The 18,295-nt window shown below is 31.7% G+C and overlaps 1 protein-coding gene across 1 annotated transcript; it reads right to left on the bottom strand.

The window, feature by feature from the left end:
- Nucleotides 1-7,886: 7,886 nt before the first annotated feature.
- Nucleotides 7,887-14,418, bottom strand: LOC105360243 (uncharacterized). Its single transcript, XM_011497095.1, has 4 exons — nucleotides 14,300-14,418; nucleotides 12,622-12,744; nucleotides 9,026-9,158; nucleotides 7,887-8,291 (listed from the first exon to the last, which is right to left on the bottom strand). The coding sequence occupies exons 1-4, from the start codon at nucleotides 14,386-14,388 to the stop codon at nucleotides 8,229-8,231; spliced, it is 408 nt and encodes a 135-aa protein (XP_011495397.1). The 5' UTR covers nucleotides 14,389-14,418; the 3' UTR covers nucleotides 7,887-8,228.
- Between the last annotated feature and the right edge of the window lie 3,877 nt (nucleotides 14,419-18,295).

Below are 18,295 nucleotides of genomic sequence, written 5' to 3' on the forward strand. Positions count from 1 at the left end.
TTTTGTTAATATTGTAAGAAAACTGATAATAGACGCTATGAAATTACAAAAACTAACTCATAGAAGCACCTTGGATGCTCTAACCCTCGTGTACGAATTGTACATTCAAAAATACGTTATCGAAACTAAAATAAACTAAATAAACTTTTGTTTTCAAGGTAGTAATAAAAAGAAAACACAAAAATTTTATTTTTGCTTTTACTAGACTCGATCGACATTATTCGCTGAAATATTGTAATAACTATTTGTTTGTCTAATTGTATGAAAATATTTAAAATATTTTTCATAATCTTAATTTATGAAATCTGATTCATTTTCCTAATGACTAATATATTTTTTTTATATTATGAATATTATATATATTTAATATTATGAAAAATATTTGGTATTTCAATTAACGAAATGATAAATAGTTTAAATACGAAATTATAGTAATTATAATAATATGTATTAAATAATAAGCTAATGGAACACGATACAAATTATTATTAAGAATATTCATAGTTCATTAGAAGTAAATAACATTTAGAAGTCGATATTCCCACAAAATAAAACGATCTTTCATATGATAATCCACGAGTTTTCCCATGCCAGTGTAAAACTGTGTGTAATGAAGCTCCGTATGTAAACGCAAAATGCGTAATTGAAGGATGAAAATTTGCCGCTGATCAAGAGTTATTGCACTAACCGACCGTGCATAGTAAGAACTTTTAAATGTAAGCATACAACTATCAAATAATAAGTTTCTTTATTTTATAATTTTTCTGTGTTATAAAAATAATAATACTCAAATAAATTGTTTGTGAATAATTATATATAGATATATTTTGTATTTACATTCGTAAATGTATATGTAAGTTCAATTTACTTATCAAGTATTTTTAGCAAAGCAATTTTAGAAAGAATTAAAAAAAAATAGAATTCATTAATGGCTATTAATTTTCGTTAATTATCAATGCTCATTATGTACAATTTACAATACTCTACAATACTATTTCATATTTGTCTATATTTTATTATTGTATATTTGTGATTTTATGATTGTATATTCATAGAATTATGCCTGTTCGTGATTTAAAAAGTAAAAATAATCAATTCGTAAATTTAATTAAGCAAAAGGCGTTAATGTATATTAAATTATTTAATTTATATTTTATAGTGATTTATTTTATCAATTTTTCGTATCTTTTTTAACTAATTTATTTTGTATGTATTAAGTATGGATGAATGCAAATTTACAAAACTCTCAGGTGAAATAATAATTTATTAATAATTCAATGTATTGTAATTAATTAATTATGATATAATAATAATCAAACATAATAATAATCAATAAATAAATTAAATAAAGTTTCTTGACTTTTAATTCTTTTTAATACATACTTTCACAAAAATCATAATAAATGAAGTTTATATCTAGAGTATGTGTGTGTGTGTGTGCGTGCGTGTGTGTGTGTGTGTGTTATGTACACGAATAAGTTGCAGAAGCTCTCGTAAGTAATCACATATCGTAAATGTATAATAAAATATAAAATGAATGATTCCGTCTACCGTCATATTATTATTATAAAATAAAATCTTGTTCTATATGACTATTTCTAAGTCACAGCAAACAATTAATCATTTTATTCTTTTTTATCTTTAATGCATTGTTATCTAATTCGATAACCTTAGACGTACAAATGAAAAATGAAAATACTTGTAAATTATACTGTACATAGAATCGATTAGCATTATATAAATCCTTAAATATGTAATTGCCAATCAATAAAATTAACACTTTTTATAAAATTATAAAATTAATTAGATGATGAAAATTGGTAATATCTATTGCAAAAGTCAATACTTGCTCTACAGTATAATTGAGTATAATTTAATGTTAATTTTTAAGAAATTTTCATCAGCTTTAATGTTTTTCAACTACTTCTGTTCTAAATATCATTTCTCGAAGCTCATTAACATGTGCCCGTGTGCATGTAATTATTATGCTTGGATTATTCATTAATTATAATTCAGGTGCTATAATTTTTATCGAAGAAAATGAGTTAATTTTTTTTATTCAAATCAGAAATTAATCGAAGAAAAATTGACCATAATTAATACTTTAACTTATTTATTTGCACAGCCATAGAGAAATCTGATATTTTAAAAATAATTATATGATCTAATAATCTATAAATCTAAATCTACAGTTTAATATTTTTAACATATTTAAAAGTTACGTCTACAAATACCAACAATCGCTACCGAAACAATAAAAATGTTTTATTTATTTAAATATTATCGTATTAAAGAATATTGCATGAAACCAGAGTAATTATATTTAATATTAAATAATCTAGTTCAATAATCATTAATATTAGGTAATAAATTGATAATTCATCTTGAATTACATTATTGATAATGACTATAATTATTGGATATAATTATTTATGAGATATAATGTCAAATTAAGTAGAATTACATGTAAGAAAATATTGAAGTAGATGTCGATTATATTAGCGAGTATGTAAAATAATTGCTCGAAAGATAAAATTTCAATCCGTTTAATCAAATTTGCAATCCCTTTTAGTCAATTTATAAGTAGAAATTTGCTCGATTTATTCAGTTATTTATGAAATGCTGATTTCTTTTTTTTTTTTTTTTTTTTTTTTTTAAATTTTTTCCAATCGTTAAATCATTGTTAGCTATATCTTAATTCTTGATTGGTTATATTTGTTTTCATCATCGTCATTCCCTGAAGCGGCGTATAATCATCGACATTGTAAATCGCGTTTAAAACAAATCTGTCCCGTCATCTTCATTATTATTCCGTTGGTCTTATCAAACTTCCACGGCAGCGGCGACAGTTCTAATTACGACGGCATTAATAGTCATTGTTGCCCGTGTCATCGACGCTCTCATTATTATCCTCATCGCTACTCCTATTATTGATTTGACATTTTTAAATACATAATCGCGAGATCGCACAAGGCACTAGATCCTGCACCTGGCGCCAAACAACGCATCCTACATAGGTTCGCGCCGGGCCTACCTGTTTCTCCCGACAGTACACAATATCTTTTTAATATTCGCACATGTGAATAATAAAAAAATTCCGAGATACATCGTTAATGATTTCGTCGATATGCCGATGTTCGCCACCGACGCAGAAGCTAGTCAGTTAGTCGACAATAGTAACCTGGGGTTAGCACTGACCAGGGGCTCGTCGTTATCATGTGGATATGCACGTCACTAGATGGTGCTGCGTGTCTCATGAATTCGCAATGAATTTTAATGCGCTGGACGAATACCGTCGGGTGGGTTATCCGGGCGATCGGTCTACCTCTTCTCCTTTATTTACACGACCATTCGACCATTAGAAATTAATGTTTATGAAGTTTTAATTTGGCTTATAAGGAAGTGCGCCTCGACAATTGTTACGAGGCCGCAATAAGATCCTCGAGATCTCGAGCTTTGTGTACTCAAAGCACAACGATGAGTTAGGGGAGTGTGGGTGTGCGATATAATAACGAGCATACACGCTAATTATATTGCCTCTTTTTCCTTCTTCTTTTCTTTTTTTTTTAAAGAATTTTTACTCACTGGGAGCGTGCGTCGCGACCGATGTGTTGCTCTAGCCTTTTCTATTCAGCTAATGACCTCTTGTAATGTATTGAACTTAAGGCGACCGACTTGTATTGGACTGTCTTTTACCAAAGAGAAAATTCGTACAGAAGGACACCGTGAGAAAATGTATAGAATTACCGATGATATATGAGATTACAATTTGCAACGAATAATATGTGCAAGGTATGTGGATGATTCGACATACAAAAGATCCATTGGAAGAATTATTATCAAATGGATGTCAATACCTTGTTCAATTGGCATGCAAGGTAATTTAATGCGACCTCCTAGTCGTTTATTATTGGAAAGGACATGCGAATTGCTTAACTTGTAGCTTGCGAATCTTGACAGGGACAAATGGCGAGTATTTAAATTCCAATTGTGCGCATACGTGGACGTACATTTGCCCTAAACGGACATTATTGTACATATGTAATTGACAGTATTTTTTTCTTTTTATTAAACTATAATGCTTAATGTTGAGATAAAATAAAAAAAGAGAAATATTTATTTTTTTTTGCAAGTATTTTATGTTTTTAAAATTACTTAGAAATCGTTGTGATTGGTGATTTGAAAATAAATTATGTATATGATTATTTATGTAGTTAAACAAAAAAAGAAAGAGATATTCCTTGGAAAAAATATAAGAATTCGACGATTGGTAACATTTTTAACATTAAAATAATATATAATTGCAAATTTCTTAATAAAGCATTTATAAATATAATTATTTTAACAATTATTCTGTCCAAGTGTCGAAAGAAATGTTGACGCTAAAATGTTAAATTTTCTAAAACAAAAAGTAAGTAGGCAAATACTTTAATAATAATTACAATAAGGAAAAAAAATTATTACTACCTTGAAATCAAAAGTTTATTTAGTTTATTTTAGTTTTGATAACGTATTTTTGAATGTACAATTCGTACACGAGGGCTAGAGCATCCGAGGTGCTTCTATGAGTTAGTTTTTGTAATTTCATAGCGTCTATTATCAGTTTTCTTACAATATTAAACAAAATTGCTTTAAATATAAAATCGAACGTTAATTAATAGTAGATGTCAATACGGTTTTTAATTCTTTTTTTTTTTTTTTTTTTACTAAATATAACATATATGTTGTACGTATGTATATATGTACAATTGGAAATAGTAATACAATTTATTTACCAGTTTTTGATTCTATTATGTAAAGTTATTTTTGCTTTCTATCTAGTCACGTGTCATGAAAATCGTGACACTCTCTTTTACAGAAAAGCTCATATTCTGCACATTTTATTTACTCTATTTTCACACATACACTTTCTCACTCTGTTTCTGTATTTCTCTCGCTCTTTTTAGTTATTTACATAGTTGAAACGAATATGGAGATTATATGTTCATCATGAAAAATTCGCGTCTCTGCCTTTACGTACTCAAAGCGATACTTTATCTAATTGCCGTTTGTACTCCCATTCTCTCATGGATCTGTTTGACCTCGGTAAAACGCCACACAGAATATTACAGCTCTAAATCTTCATAATTCATGTAGATAATTGAATAGCCGTTATGACATTGGCATTTACTTTGCAGTACGCTACCGATTAAGTATTTTCTAATTCCATAAAGTATATTCATAAACTAATCTATGAATTAGTTTGATATTAATAAATTAATCATCGTTATTATACGATGGTGACTTTTAATATGAGCTTAGAGATATTTTGAAAATTTAAAATAGATTATGAGCGGGATATTTTTGCATCGTTTATAGAATGTAAAATAAACTAGTCGAGCATAGACATCTTATTTCTATGCACGTGCGTTCCTCAAATATTGCAAATGAGTAATAGAATAAGTATTTAATCAGTACTAAAAATTCTTTATAAATTCCTGCTTTTAAAATTGTCGTCGCTTCTACGATTCTTAAATCGTATTATTATAAAATACGAGAATTGGGCCTAATCTGATAACTGTTTCATATCGCTATCGACCTTGCGTCATTGATGCGGTAACGCCTGTCTACCACTGCTGTTGAAATTACCTGTTCCTGAAATAATTGATTCACGCGGTTAATCCTTTTTTGGAGATAATCCTGTGTGTCATCGGTTCAATATGCTCAACCACTGAAAAACCCATGTTTCAATGTAAACTCAGCAAGAGACATATTTTCTCCCGTTTTAAGAATTTTTGAATTTTTCGGATTACACGAGAGCATCGTTGTAGGCGAAATCACCTCAGGCTTTTAATAAATGCAATATATTGTAAGTATTAAATCTATTCAATGTCAGAAACTAATTATGCTGAATTAATGTTATATTGTTATAAACGGATGATGATAATGTCAGTTACGAAATTTATAAAATTTGCGGTGAATTTGTTAAATAACGCTATAAATTCATAAAAAGAAAAAAAAGAAAAAATCAAAGAATATTTTAACTTTAAATAGATTAGATGCTTGGACATTAAGAAAGGCTCGTAACTTAATTTATAAGATTATTAATAGAATATCAAATAAAAATATGCATTGAAAGCGGATATTGTTATTAAAATGAACATCTTATTAAAGTTTTATTCAAATTATATTACAAATTATTCAAATAAACTAAGTTTCTAGACTTTTAAAGCTTTCGCATAATATTACATTCAAGTGATGTTTGAAATTTTTAATGCTTTAGAATTTTCGAAAATATGCACATTCATTAACACGCGCACTCACAATTCACTGTATTATTATTTAAAAATCTGATGTTAATAGTTATCGCATAGAATGATGCAAGTATAGTCTTTATAATTTATATTTATTTGGCAAATATATGCAGAGAAACACGTGAAATGGAAATTAATTTACAAAGAAGTGTGGCATATATTTTTAATATTCTTATTAAAAACAAGTGCATTGTTTTGTAATTATGAAGTATTAGGAGGGAAATTTGAATGGATCGAGGTTTTTCAATCAATAAATAAAAATAAAAACTAATGTGCAACTGATGTTCATGACAATTTATTAATGCAGAGATGGTGCGATTATTATGCCATAAAGACTTATTATGCCATAAAGAATATTGTACATTTTTGTCGAACATTATTTTAATAATAAATTATTGATATACCTAAATTGTGTTTGACTTCGCAATTATAAATTACAAAATCGAATACTTCGATAATGGCTTTTTATGCTCGAACTCGACTACTATTTGAAATCTTTTACAATTAACCTAACGAATTAACCTTTCTATCTTGTCAATATTTCGATCACAAATAGCTCATCGTTAAAAAATAGCATCATTAACGATTCAACTATTGACTCATCAAATACTAAGAAACTACCAATAATCATGAATTATTGATTGATATCATTCATTAAAAATTTCGTACCTAAAAAACATGGATATCGAATTCGATATAAAAAATTTCATGAATACAAAATAAATAATTGACAGATATAAATTCCGACTCTAAGAAATGAATAAGCCGTGTGTGATTTATACAATTCGGGTTTTAACAATTATTTTGATATTTTTATTATGTTGCATCTTCGATATGTAGCCAATGCCGTGGCATTTGCCGTGCGACATTGTGGCGAAAAAATTAAGTAGACGAGAATATAAGTTCTATATTGCATTAACAATGAGAAATATATGCTTGCGTATATTAAAATTTTTAATTTACTTGTTGTTATATGCGTGCGGCTATTAATAATATTAGAGTCGTCGTCAATAAAAATTGAAAGATTTGCCTATCTAAATAAATTAAACTAGCTAATTCTTTAATAAATAGTAAAAATCTAAAATAAATTAAATTTTTGCTAACGTACGCAAATGTTACATTCATTCGATTACTCTTTTCAGCTATATTAATAGTACATTTATATTATTATTAATATATGCGTGTATTTGTATATATATATATATATATATATATACGCACATATACACACAACACGTAGATGAAGTATATGTTACGGTTATTGGTGGAGGGGGTTGGGCGGGTTGTGTGGGGTGGGGTGGGGGGGGAGTGTGTGTGTACGTTTTCATTGCTTCAAAATAAAACAAATTTCGAAATATTGAAATATATTGGGCATCTCAACTTTCCAGTGAAATGCATCTAATATTCTCACATAATACAGTCTGAAAGCGCTAAACTAAGGAGTAGAATAGCCTAAACATGATACTTCCCGCATATCCGGTAATACCTATCATCGTCTAACGATAGTCAAAATAAATCACTTAGCGCAATAAATACTTGAAGTTACACTCATCGTTAATACGCAATGTAAAAACAAAAGAGGACAGAGGCAGAGTATTAATAAATAAATACAGAGGATCGATGGCTCTGATGAGCGCTTTCTTCTGCGCACACCTCTTAAAGATTATCCTCCCTTGGAAAGCTGCACGGGGAACCTGGCGACACTAAAAATGCACGTGCACGCGCTCGACGCTCTGGAATACTCGTGAATTGAACTAAGGAACACAGCAAGTTGTGACAGCAGCACCTCGTGAATCGCACTTCCGCGCCAGCTTCGAGGAAAATGGGCGGCATGGAGGTCTCGGCTTACTCGGAAAAATTCTCTTCCGTATAATACTGTTCGGTCGGTTTACGAGGACTGAGCGAAGCAACACAATACTTCCCGGCGACGTTGTTTTAGTAAATACTGTCGTCGTCGTCCCGGTCGCCGCTCGCTTGGTCCTGCTCCTTTTCATACCACTGCGAACAAAGAAGATCAATGGCGCACGTTATTATCCAGTGCTTATTTCATTTTCAATATAAATTTTCTAGGATTATGTGCGAGGATGCCAATGTATGGCCATTTTTCGCATCGAAAATATAGCCTTTTTTATTTATTTATTTATTTATTATTTTATTTGTTTTTTTTTGTTTTTTTGTTTTTGTTTTTTTTTTATGAATCATCAGGATTATCAAGTTTATTGAGAAATTATTAATGAGGAAGCCTTTATTATTACAGCTGTTTAAATTTCTTGCTGATATTGTACTTTGACATTATTTATGAATTATTTTTAAATTGCTAATAATGCTGAAAATTGTATAATTGACATAGGCTTGCGAACTTATTAATCTTAAAAATCATAAACATATTCAGTTGAAAGATATTTCGGTTTTTTTTTTATAAATTCAATATAGCTTAAGGATAGAGGTATCGATGACTCATTACGGAATACAGATTTAGGAATAGTAATAGGTCGTGGAAATCTACTGGCGGTGTTGACATAGGAGGAGAGATAGATGGAGATAGAGAGATAGAGAGATAGAGCTAGAGATAGAGATAGAGAGATAGAGATAGAGATAGAGATAGAGAGAGAGAGAGAGAGAGAGAGAGAGAGAGAGAGAGAGAGAGAGAGAGAGAGAGAGAGAGAGAGAGAGAGAGAGAGAGTTGGAGAGAAAATAGATTTGTTAGTTATTAGTTAGCGAGTCAAACTCACCCGAGACGAGAAGAGCCTGGCGTATCTGGTGCGATCCTCGGGGCTAAGCTCGCCGTCCCCTTCAACGACTGATCTTAATATGCGCCGGAGCTCCTGCAAATTGCTTTCCGTACTCGATCTTCGTCTGCGGCCTCTGGAAATACAGAAGAATAGCGAAGACAGGTGAGCGAGAGACGTAAAAGCATCAGCAGTTTAATTGTATTAAAGACCGGCATCGAGGTAAAGGATATTATCGTCAAGTAGAGCAACCTAGGAGCAACCACATCACGAATATCCGAATGAAATTTATGGTTACTCGAACGTCGGATCAAGGAAAACCACAAGAGAGTCCAATTTAGTAGTATAACAAAACGTATGACAAAACTCTGAACGATGGTTGCGCATCGTCGACTGATTATCCGATTATCGTCTGTGAATTTTCATCACGTAGATTTACATTTTAACGCTCTGCAATTGTTGACGTTGTATCGAGGCCCGAAAATCTTTGCAATAGTTATCGGTATTGTTATTATTATCCTTGCCATTGCTATTACCATCATCGATATTATTATCATTATCATTATTTAGACGTTAAATTAAGCATTTTTCAATTTTTTAACGGATCGTTTTAACTGAGCAATTGCAATACCGAACAATCGTGTATGTTTCCCGTACATGTCTTTCTTTTTAATATCTTTCTCTTTCGATTAGATCGATCGCAATATCTTTACGGAATTTAACGCTATGTGTACGAAGGAAGAGCTTTCGGCGTATATGCAGGACGCTAAATCAATTACAATTGTCGCAATCGTGACTGCAATTCCAACTCAGCCGATTGCTCTCCCTATGCTTATGATCATTGTCGACGTAAATTTTATTGTTACGTCTCCTGTCTGTTCCTTTCTATTCTAGATTCTGAGCAACTTCCTATCCGGTATTTACACTTTATTACACGAGTGCATTACCCGTGCGGTTTTACGCTCTCATTTACAGCCGCTTAGGCAATGCTTCCACGTGCGTAAAAAGGGGATATTATGCTCGAAGCGTCTGCCGTTAGGAAATCCTGCCATGCAGATTTACGAAAAAGTACGCAATAATTCGAAGCGAAGCCTCGAATTACCATTGCTCGTGTTGTTTTCATTCATTGTGTCTGCTAAATACAGATTGATTGGCCCGACGGTACGATACTTGATGCCAACCTATATAAACCCCTTTGTGTCCCACTCCCTAAAAATATTGATGCAAGCGTGAATTCCATTGGGCTCGTCCTATCGCTGACCAGCTTACGCTTTCATGGATCCGATCTCGCTTTCTCATCCCGATATTGCCGTAATATTTTATTACCTTTTTTCCCCCATGAATTTTCTTTCGATTTAGCGAATCGAGGAAATGCATAATTTTTGTATAATACTTGCTTTTAATATCCAATAGTTTGAGGCGGCATCTGGTAAGCCGGCCGACGACTTTATTTTAAAAAGGGTTACTCGATTGTGACGCGATAATTTTCCTATCGCCATCATTATAGGCGAACGACGAGGACATTCTAAGCCTCGTCCGGGCATGTTTTAGAGATTCGTCACATTCGCTAATTTTAGCTCCGCTTGAATGGCAAATACCAATTGACTAATAAGGAATTATTTCCATCATTGCTGGCCGATATTTTGGCGCGATAAATATACATTGGCGAAAGAAAGGAGATGAAAGGCTCGGGGCTCGGGATTTCACCCTACTCTCTGTGACTTGAAAATAATATGTTAATTCGCGATGGGTACTATTCAATTTCAACCTCGGACCGAATATATTTTCATTTTTACATTTAATACAAATACACTTCCAGGGGATGCTCGAATGTCGGAGCGTCAATGTAGAATAGACGATAGTTTCGCGTATAATTTCTCATTGGCAAATCAAATTCAAATGACGCGTGGCCCCGGTGTAATACGAATTTCGGATCGTCGTAGATCTTTTCGAAAATCTTCCCCTTTACGTAATGATAGTTGTGGGTGGGCGCCTTGAGGCTTACAGGAATTTCAATGGCGGATATACGACTATTATAATTATCGGTGGGTTTCTCCAAGAAAGTTTAAAGTAGTTATCTGACACGTACGGGCGGGAGAGATTGCGAATATTGTACTCGATAAGCTTTAACTCGTTCGTTAACGTTACACGTGATGAACTAACTTCGAACCATTGCGGTTAAAAAATTTGACGAGGCAATCCCAGTGGCAATTTCACGCAGCTTTTTATGTACTCGAATACGAAAATTCCAAAAATGGAAGGAAGCCTTGGAAGGTGTTAGGGTTATAGATTATTTAGAAGATTATACGTTTGCCTGTCTAGTTATAATCTGCACACAATGTCAATTATAATATCCTTAAAATCTTGATATAAGCGAATAACCCTTATAAATATAAATAGTTCTTCGCTGTTCAAACGATCAATCTTCGAATGGGCTTCGATTATGCTTAAACATAGGACTAATGCAGTTGGAGGGCAATAAGAGAGACACAGCAGTAAGAACGTAGTGAGCTGATTAAACGAAGCAAGTAGTCTTCGAAGGTACGTCGTCCGAGATGGTATCATCGGTAAATAATGACGTACTTTGTCATTGTGCTTAGCAACTGACAGGCGTAGGAATAATAACGGAATCGTTAAACTATTGGCTCAGCTGATGAAAATTCTTTTTTTTCTTTCTTTTTTCTTTCATTTCCCTTTTTTCTTTGTTATTTGTAGACGGAAAATAGCTATTGATATTTCGTTTATGGAATATCAAGCGCTCGATTTTAGAATAAACAGTTGGATTCCAGGGCTGTCACGACGTTCAATAAGTACGTAGCGCGTTTCTCTTATTGTTTCTCTTCAGGAGCATTCTATAAACGTATTTTCAATTGTACTCGATAATTTTCGTATCCACGTTCCACGTGTATTCTCTATCTCGTTTAAATTCTTCGATATTTCACCAATGGTATGTCTTATCTGGCGTAAGAGTATTTAAATATTTTCACAATAGAGCTTAATTTGTCGGTATTCAATGAACAATTTAAGCCTGTCAATTATGTATTATTTTCCAATTAATAGTCGTCTATAGTTATAATTAAAATTATTTAAAAAATTTAGTCCTTTAAAAAAAATATGTACGTTTTGACTGGCATGATAATTTCGGCTACGTGAAAAATCCACTCTCACGCATTTATACACATACACGCGCGCGCCCACACACAAACACAAGCACATATATATATATATATATATATATATATATATATATATATTGATTATTTCCTAACACAATAATTCGATTATATAAAATGTTATTATAATTCCAAAGTAGAATAAAAATATAGCTTTGTTAAATAATCGTTTGAATTTTCGTATTTATAAGAAGCGATGGAGGGACTGCAGTGCCGTTTTATTATTTTATTATAAGATAATTCGATGGACAAATATTGATTGTAAAACATGAAATAAGCCATTTGGATTATGTTGTAATTAGGTGTAAAGCGATTTATCAGAATATAGTGTTACGCTGGTAATATTATGATTAATCGTCGAGATATGAGTATCGATGTATTATAGTTATTTAACGATTTAAACAAATAAATATGTGGCAGACTTACATTTTATTCGGGTCGACTTGACCAAAACCGACGGGTACCGTCACTAGTTTTCCTTTCATTTTGGATAAAGCTAACCAAGTCTCAATTTCTGCTAATCTTTGATCCGACACTCGTTTCGGCCGACTGTAACAAAGAATTGGAAGATACGATGAGTATTAAATGCATTGAATTTATAATTTAGGATGATACGAACGAGACGATGACGAGTCAATATGACTTTTAACAATTACGAGTAGAAATTACTTATAGCAAATTTAAGATTAAAAGTACCTAAGTCAATTCTTCGATAGCAATAAAATAGAAAAATATATAATCAAGCATGAGGCAATGTATGTAGGATTCTTTGTTACAAATAACTGAAGCATTGCAAAAAAATAATTTTTCAATTTTATGCTAAAAGCTGCAATATTAGCAGGGATAATAAGTTAATAAGGGATAACAAGTAACGTAAAATCCGTAAAATTTATAACAATTGCAAGGAGCAGCAATTGGAGAAATTTTTATGAATTCACTTTGTTTACGTAAAGCAATAGATCGAAATGACATTAAAGCTTAAGGGTAAGTTAATGTATAATTTAGAGCAGCTGCGGCATACACTTAGTACGAAGATATGTAAGATGATTCTACCATTGCTCTTACAAACTGCACTCTCAACGCTTATAATTATTACCCTATCAGTATTGACTAAAATTATAACACTACAGGCGATTGATATAAATTCTCGCGTTAACCTAATCGCAATTCAATAATAAGTGAATAGCGATAATGAATGACACTATTACCATAACCATCCGGTGCCAATTTAAATTGTTGTCTCTGTATTATGGAAGGTGATGAAATTATGGATTCTCAGTTAATTATCGCTTTACGAGAGACAAGTAAAATGACTAAAAGTATATGGTAACGTAACGAGTGAATGACGATTAATGCGTAATGTAATAATGATTCATATGAAATATCGCGCAAGGCACATAAGGTAGTAGGTAGTGAGTGCTTTTATGCAAATTGCAATCTTATATCACCGAGGATTAAAACAAGATTTCACCATTATTTAAATAATGATAAATTTAAATAAGGAAATATTGCCAATCGTACGAGCAACCAACGTGTAACACAAAACACAATGAAATCATTCGCGCAAAGCCGCGAACAATAAACGCGTACTTGGTCAACAGGACGAAAAACTCAGTCACCCGACACAGCACCGATAAATAATGCCGAACCAGGAAATGCCGAATCCAGGTGCATTCAACGAGCTCGGTCAGCCCGAGGTGGACGAACGCCCGGCGATGCGTCAGCTCCGCTCCTTCCTCGGGATACAGCCACTCGCGCTTATCTCCCGGGCGTTATGTCACCTCGGGCTGACGAGCAGTCGTCCAAGTCAAGAAGTGGCTTGGATTTTCACGTACTTTGGCCCCTACCGATCCGAAATAATGCGGTCGCGTAACAGTAAACACAAATGAATCCCGGATGCTGACAGAGTGATTCATCGGCGAGGATACAAAAGACTTGGACGAGTAGGAAGCAGTGTAAGATGAGATTGGCTGCCGGTAAGGAATAACGAATTAACGATGGAAAGAAGCGATGACGAACTCTACCGGGTATTCTAATAGTCAACCATCACTCGGTCGCCCTGGAGTACTTCTCCACAGAGCTCGCGCACAAATGTGAGACCCACCTGAGCGTAGCTCCGGGCGGCCTCGCCTCGATCGCCACCACGAGGACGAGGATCGCAAGAGCCGCGTGTACGAGGCGTCGGCGGCACATCCCGGACTGTCTGCGTCAGTTCGTCGAAAGGGCTGGGGTGGATGGGTTGTGAGGATAAGGGGGAGTGGAGTTAAGAGGTGGAGAGGGTTAAGAGGCCACGGCAACCCTCGGCCGGCTCGGGAACACGACTCGGCCCGGAGCCGCGGGCACCGGCCATATATACCCGGCGCTCGTGGTGGCGCCTCCTCGGCCCCACTCTGCCTTCGCCACCGCCTCCGCCCCAGCCCCCACCCCCGTCCTCCTCGCGGCCGTCGTCGACCTCATCGCTACTCCGCAGCGCGATCTCACCCTCGGCGCGCGAACTCCCGAGTCCCTTCCTCGCGGTACCGGCGTTTCCCGTTCTCTCGTTGCGTTTGCCGTTTGCTTAAGCCCGAGCGCCAAGACAGCCTGGAACCAATTGAATTTATTTTGACTCGAAGGTCCGCGGCGCGAGCCTTGCTGTAATAATTACTCGTACCCACCTCGCTTATCGCCACTCCTAATCCACAAACGCTTATCGACCGTTTATCACAGATATTTTTAAGCACTCGTCTACGTAGCGACCAAATCATTAGAAATACACCCTGATATCAACCACTATTGTGCTAATTGTGCCGGCGATAATTATATATCCACCGTACGTCACTTTTCATTCCTTTTGATGGATTTGCTGAATATTGAATATCGTATGTCGCTGTGAGACTTTTATATTTGGAGTAATTATTAATCATTACCTTTCATCATTTTATTTTATATATTGAATAATATGTCATTAATAACTTTTTATGGCTTTCTTTATCGCAATACGTAAGATACTGAATTACGTCAAAAATTATCTTGTAGAAATTGTGTCGCAGTACAAATGAAATTATTAAACATACTTAAGCCATTATTTTACATCAGATTCTTAATTGTAAATGAGCTGAGATGTGAAACTTTACACTAAGCATGAAATCCAAAATAATAAATATTGATTGCATAAAATTCCATTTCCAGGATCATTACAAAGTTACTCTATCACTTCGCATCCCTATGTAATTAGTACGTATCGATCACATGGATTAAAGCAAAATTTACCATTTATGTTCTTACATGGTAATTGTAATTTCATTATTTATGAAATAAATGTAGCCAATAATTTATTTAACATGCCATTATTATGCATTTTACATTATTATGCATTTTTTAAATTCTCCAATAAAATTGAGAGAGATACGTTTTATAAATTTAAAATATTCTAATACACGTACATGTTAGTAAATTTATTTCTCTACGCGTTACGTTACTGCGCAATGCTCGTTTATTTATTTATTTATTTTAATTTTTATGTAGCTATTCCTTAAAATAAGCTACAAATTTAAAAAAAAAAAAAAAAAACAACAACAACAACAAAAAACAAAAAAAAAAACAAGATTGAACATGGTAATAAACTTCGCTTAGCCATTAAGAAAAATCATAATATTTAATATTCAATAGTTAAAATTATACAATTATATTAAAAAACTACTCGCTCAAATTATCATTTGTAATTATATTTTTATAAAATAATAATGATGTATCTAGTTATTACTATTAATCTGTCTATTTACTCGGATTACACAATGCATGTGTACGCACACAATTTCCGTTAAGTGCAATATAACGGAATTGATGCAATTCTAATGTGTACAAATTACTCGTACATTTACTTAAAAAGTTATAAATTTTTAAAATGGTACATTTCCAATCCATCGAAATATTCTTAAATCAAATAACTACGATATATAAGCAAAATAAATATATAACAAACTAAATTTATATTTAAATAAAAACTTTACACTATTCTTCTTCACAAATCAAAAAGTCTTTTTAAGCCTCAATTCATTGGAGCAATATTTAAGTAAAAATATTTTTAAAAAATTGATATTGATTTTCGGACATTTATGCTAAAGTTTAAGCATAGATTATCGGAATAATCAATTAATAAAATAAATACCAAATTCAATGATATGCAGTTTATTATGTTCTTTAATTATCTATAATTTTAATAATAAATGTACACGCACGCGCACAGGCGCATACATACTCACGCACGTACGCACATCGACGTTACTTAAAAAATAGGTTTTTCGAGCAGAAATTAAAAATTTGTAATTATTAATACGTATCGTTTAAAGGATTGTTGTTATTAGTATCACGCTTGTGACGTCAGATCGTACGACGTACATTCTTATCGAAAGCTTCAATTCCTTTTTCTGATCATTAAAATCTAACCCTAGTTTCGAGATAATGTATATATATATATATATATATATATATATTTTTTTTTTAATATAGTACGTATGGTGACCTCAGATAATCGATCGTGACTCGTTTCAATCGATATTGAAAAAAAAAACGATTTTATGAATATCGCTATATATAATCATTACAATCCATGCAAAACAATTGATTTTAAGAGTATATAAATATTAGATTTTATCATTGAAAATGATTATTCAATTATTCCTATTTCTCAATTGAGTAAATAGTAATCATTATTCTTTAAAAAGATTTATTCAGTTTAATTTTCTGATATTGGAAAAGATTTGTAATAGCAATGAGAAAACGATTTAATTTTGTACAAACAAATTATTCTCTTCAATTTATTTCCTCGTTGTAATTGTAATTGCAGGTTTAACGCGCTACGAAATGATTTAAAAAAAAAGAAAAAAAAAAGAAAAAAAAACGGTTCTTCGAACATAACTATTCGTTTCAATAATAAACAAAATTTCTTAGAATGCCGATTATGATAGACATTTCTTGTGTAGTAAAATGATGAGTAACGAGTTCTTGATATAAAAAGAATTATTTCCTTGATGTAAGACTGACATATATCGATAATATTCCTCATAACTTCAAATCTAACTCTATCTTGAGTACACTCATTATAAAACTCTGAACTTAGATTGTAACAGTAAATTTAAATTTTGCATTTCAAGAACTTTTTTAAAAAGAATTTCTTAGGCATGAGAAATATTTTTCATAAAATAAGTAAGGCAGATAATTTGTCAATGTTAGAATAAAATTAAATTACTTTTCTACATTCAAGATAATTATAATTTGTAATTATTATTTAAATTATATTTAAATAACTGTCTGATTTATATTTATGTTACATAAACCAAGTGTCAATCAGAATTATATTAGAATATTAACTTAGTAGTGAATATCGTACTTTATTAAGATTTCGATAAAAATTCTTTCGTTTTCAAAAACTAACTCCATTTGAAAATCGTAGTGACGCTCTTTTGAATTGTTATTACTTATGATGAATGAGAATGGAACAATTTGAAATAAAATTAATACATTATAGTAAAGTTATTAATAATTTCATATTAGAGCAACTGAATCGTTTCAATAGAATGACATTTTAACATATAATAATTGATATATTTTAAAAGAAATTTTTAAATATTATATTCAAAAATAATTCTTTTAAATTAAATTCAATATTTTTAATCATTCATATTATAATCTACAATTTTGTTTTTATATGTAGATGAAGTATTTTTTAATAAATATAATCAATTATTTTTTGGTTTATTAAGTAATAATCAATTGTTATTACTCAATGATCATTATAACTTTCTGCAATTAAGTTTTTGTAAAATATTTGTAAAATTTGTTATAATTATAATGCCAATCATAATAAGAATTATTATTATTATTATTATTATTATTATTATTATTATTATTATTATTATTATTATTACTATTACTACTACTACTACTATTATTATTATTATTATTATTATTATTATTATTATTATTGCGAATATTATATCGTAGATAATAAATGTATTATAAAATTCAATTATGTAGTTTAAAATTTAAAAATTATATTACATAAAGATTTGATACAAATTATTCAAGTATAGTGAACAAAATATAAGAAGCTGTTGTTGTC

The sequence above is a fragment of the Ceratosolen solmsi genome, unplaced genomic scaffold (genome assembly GCF_000503995.2).
Source record: "Ceratosolen solmsi marchali unplaced genomic scaffold, CerSol_1.0 scaffold13, whole genome shotgun sequence".
Taxonomy (NCBI): Eukaryota; Metazoa; Arthropoda; class Insecta; order Hymenoptera; family Agaonidae; genus Ceratosolen; species Ceratosolen solmsi.

Excerpts from the sequence above, each read along its gene's own strand:
- LOC105360243 (XM_011497095.1), bottom strand. The coding sequence starts at position 14,388 with ATGTGCCGCCGACGCCTCGTACACGCGGCTCTTGCGATCCTCGTCCTC. Across the intron at positions 12,745-14,299 it reads CCGCCCGGAGCTACGCTCAG|TCGGCCGAAACGAGTGTCGG; the intron begins GTGGGTCTCACA and ends TCTTTGTTACAG. Across the intron at positions 8,292-9,025 it reads CCAGGCTCTTCTCGTCTCGG|TGGTATGAAAAGGAGCAGGA; the intron begins GTGAGTTTGACT and ends CTTTGTTCGCAG.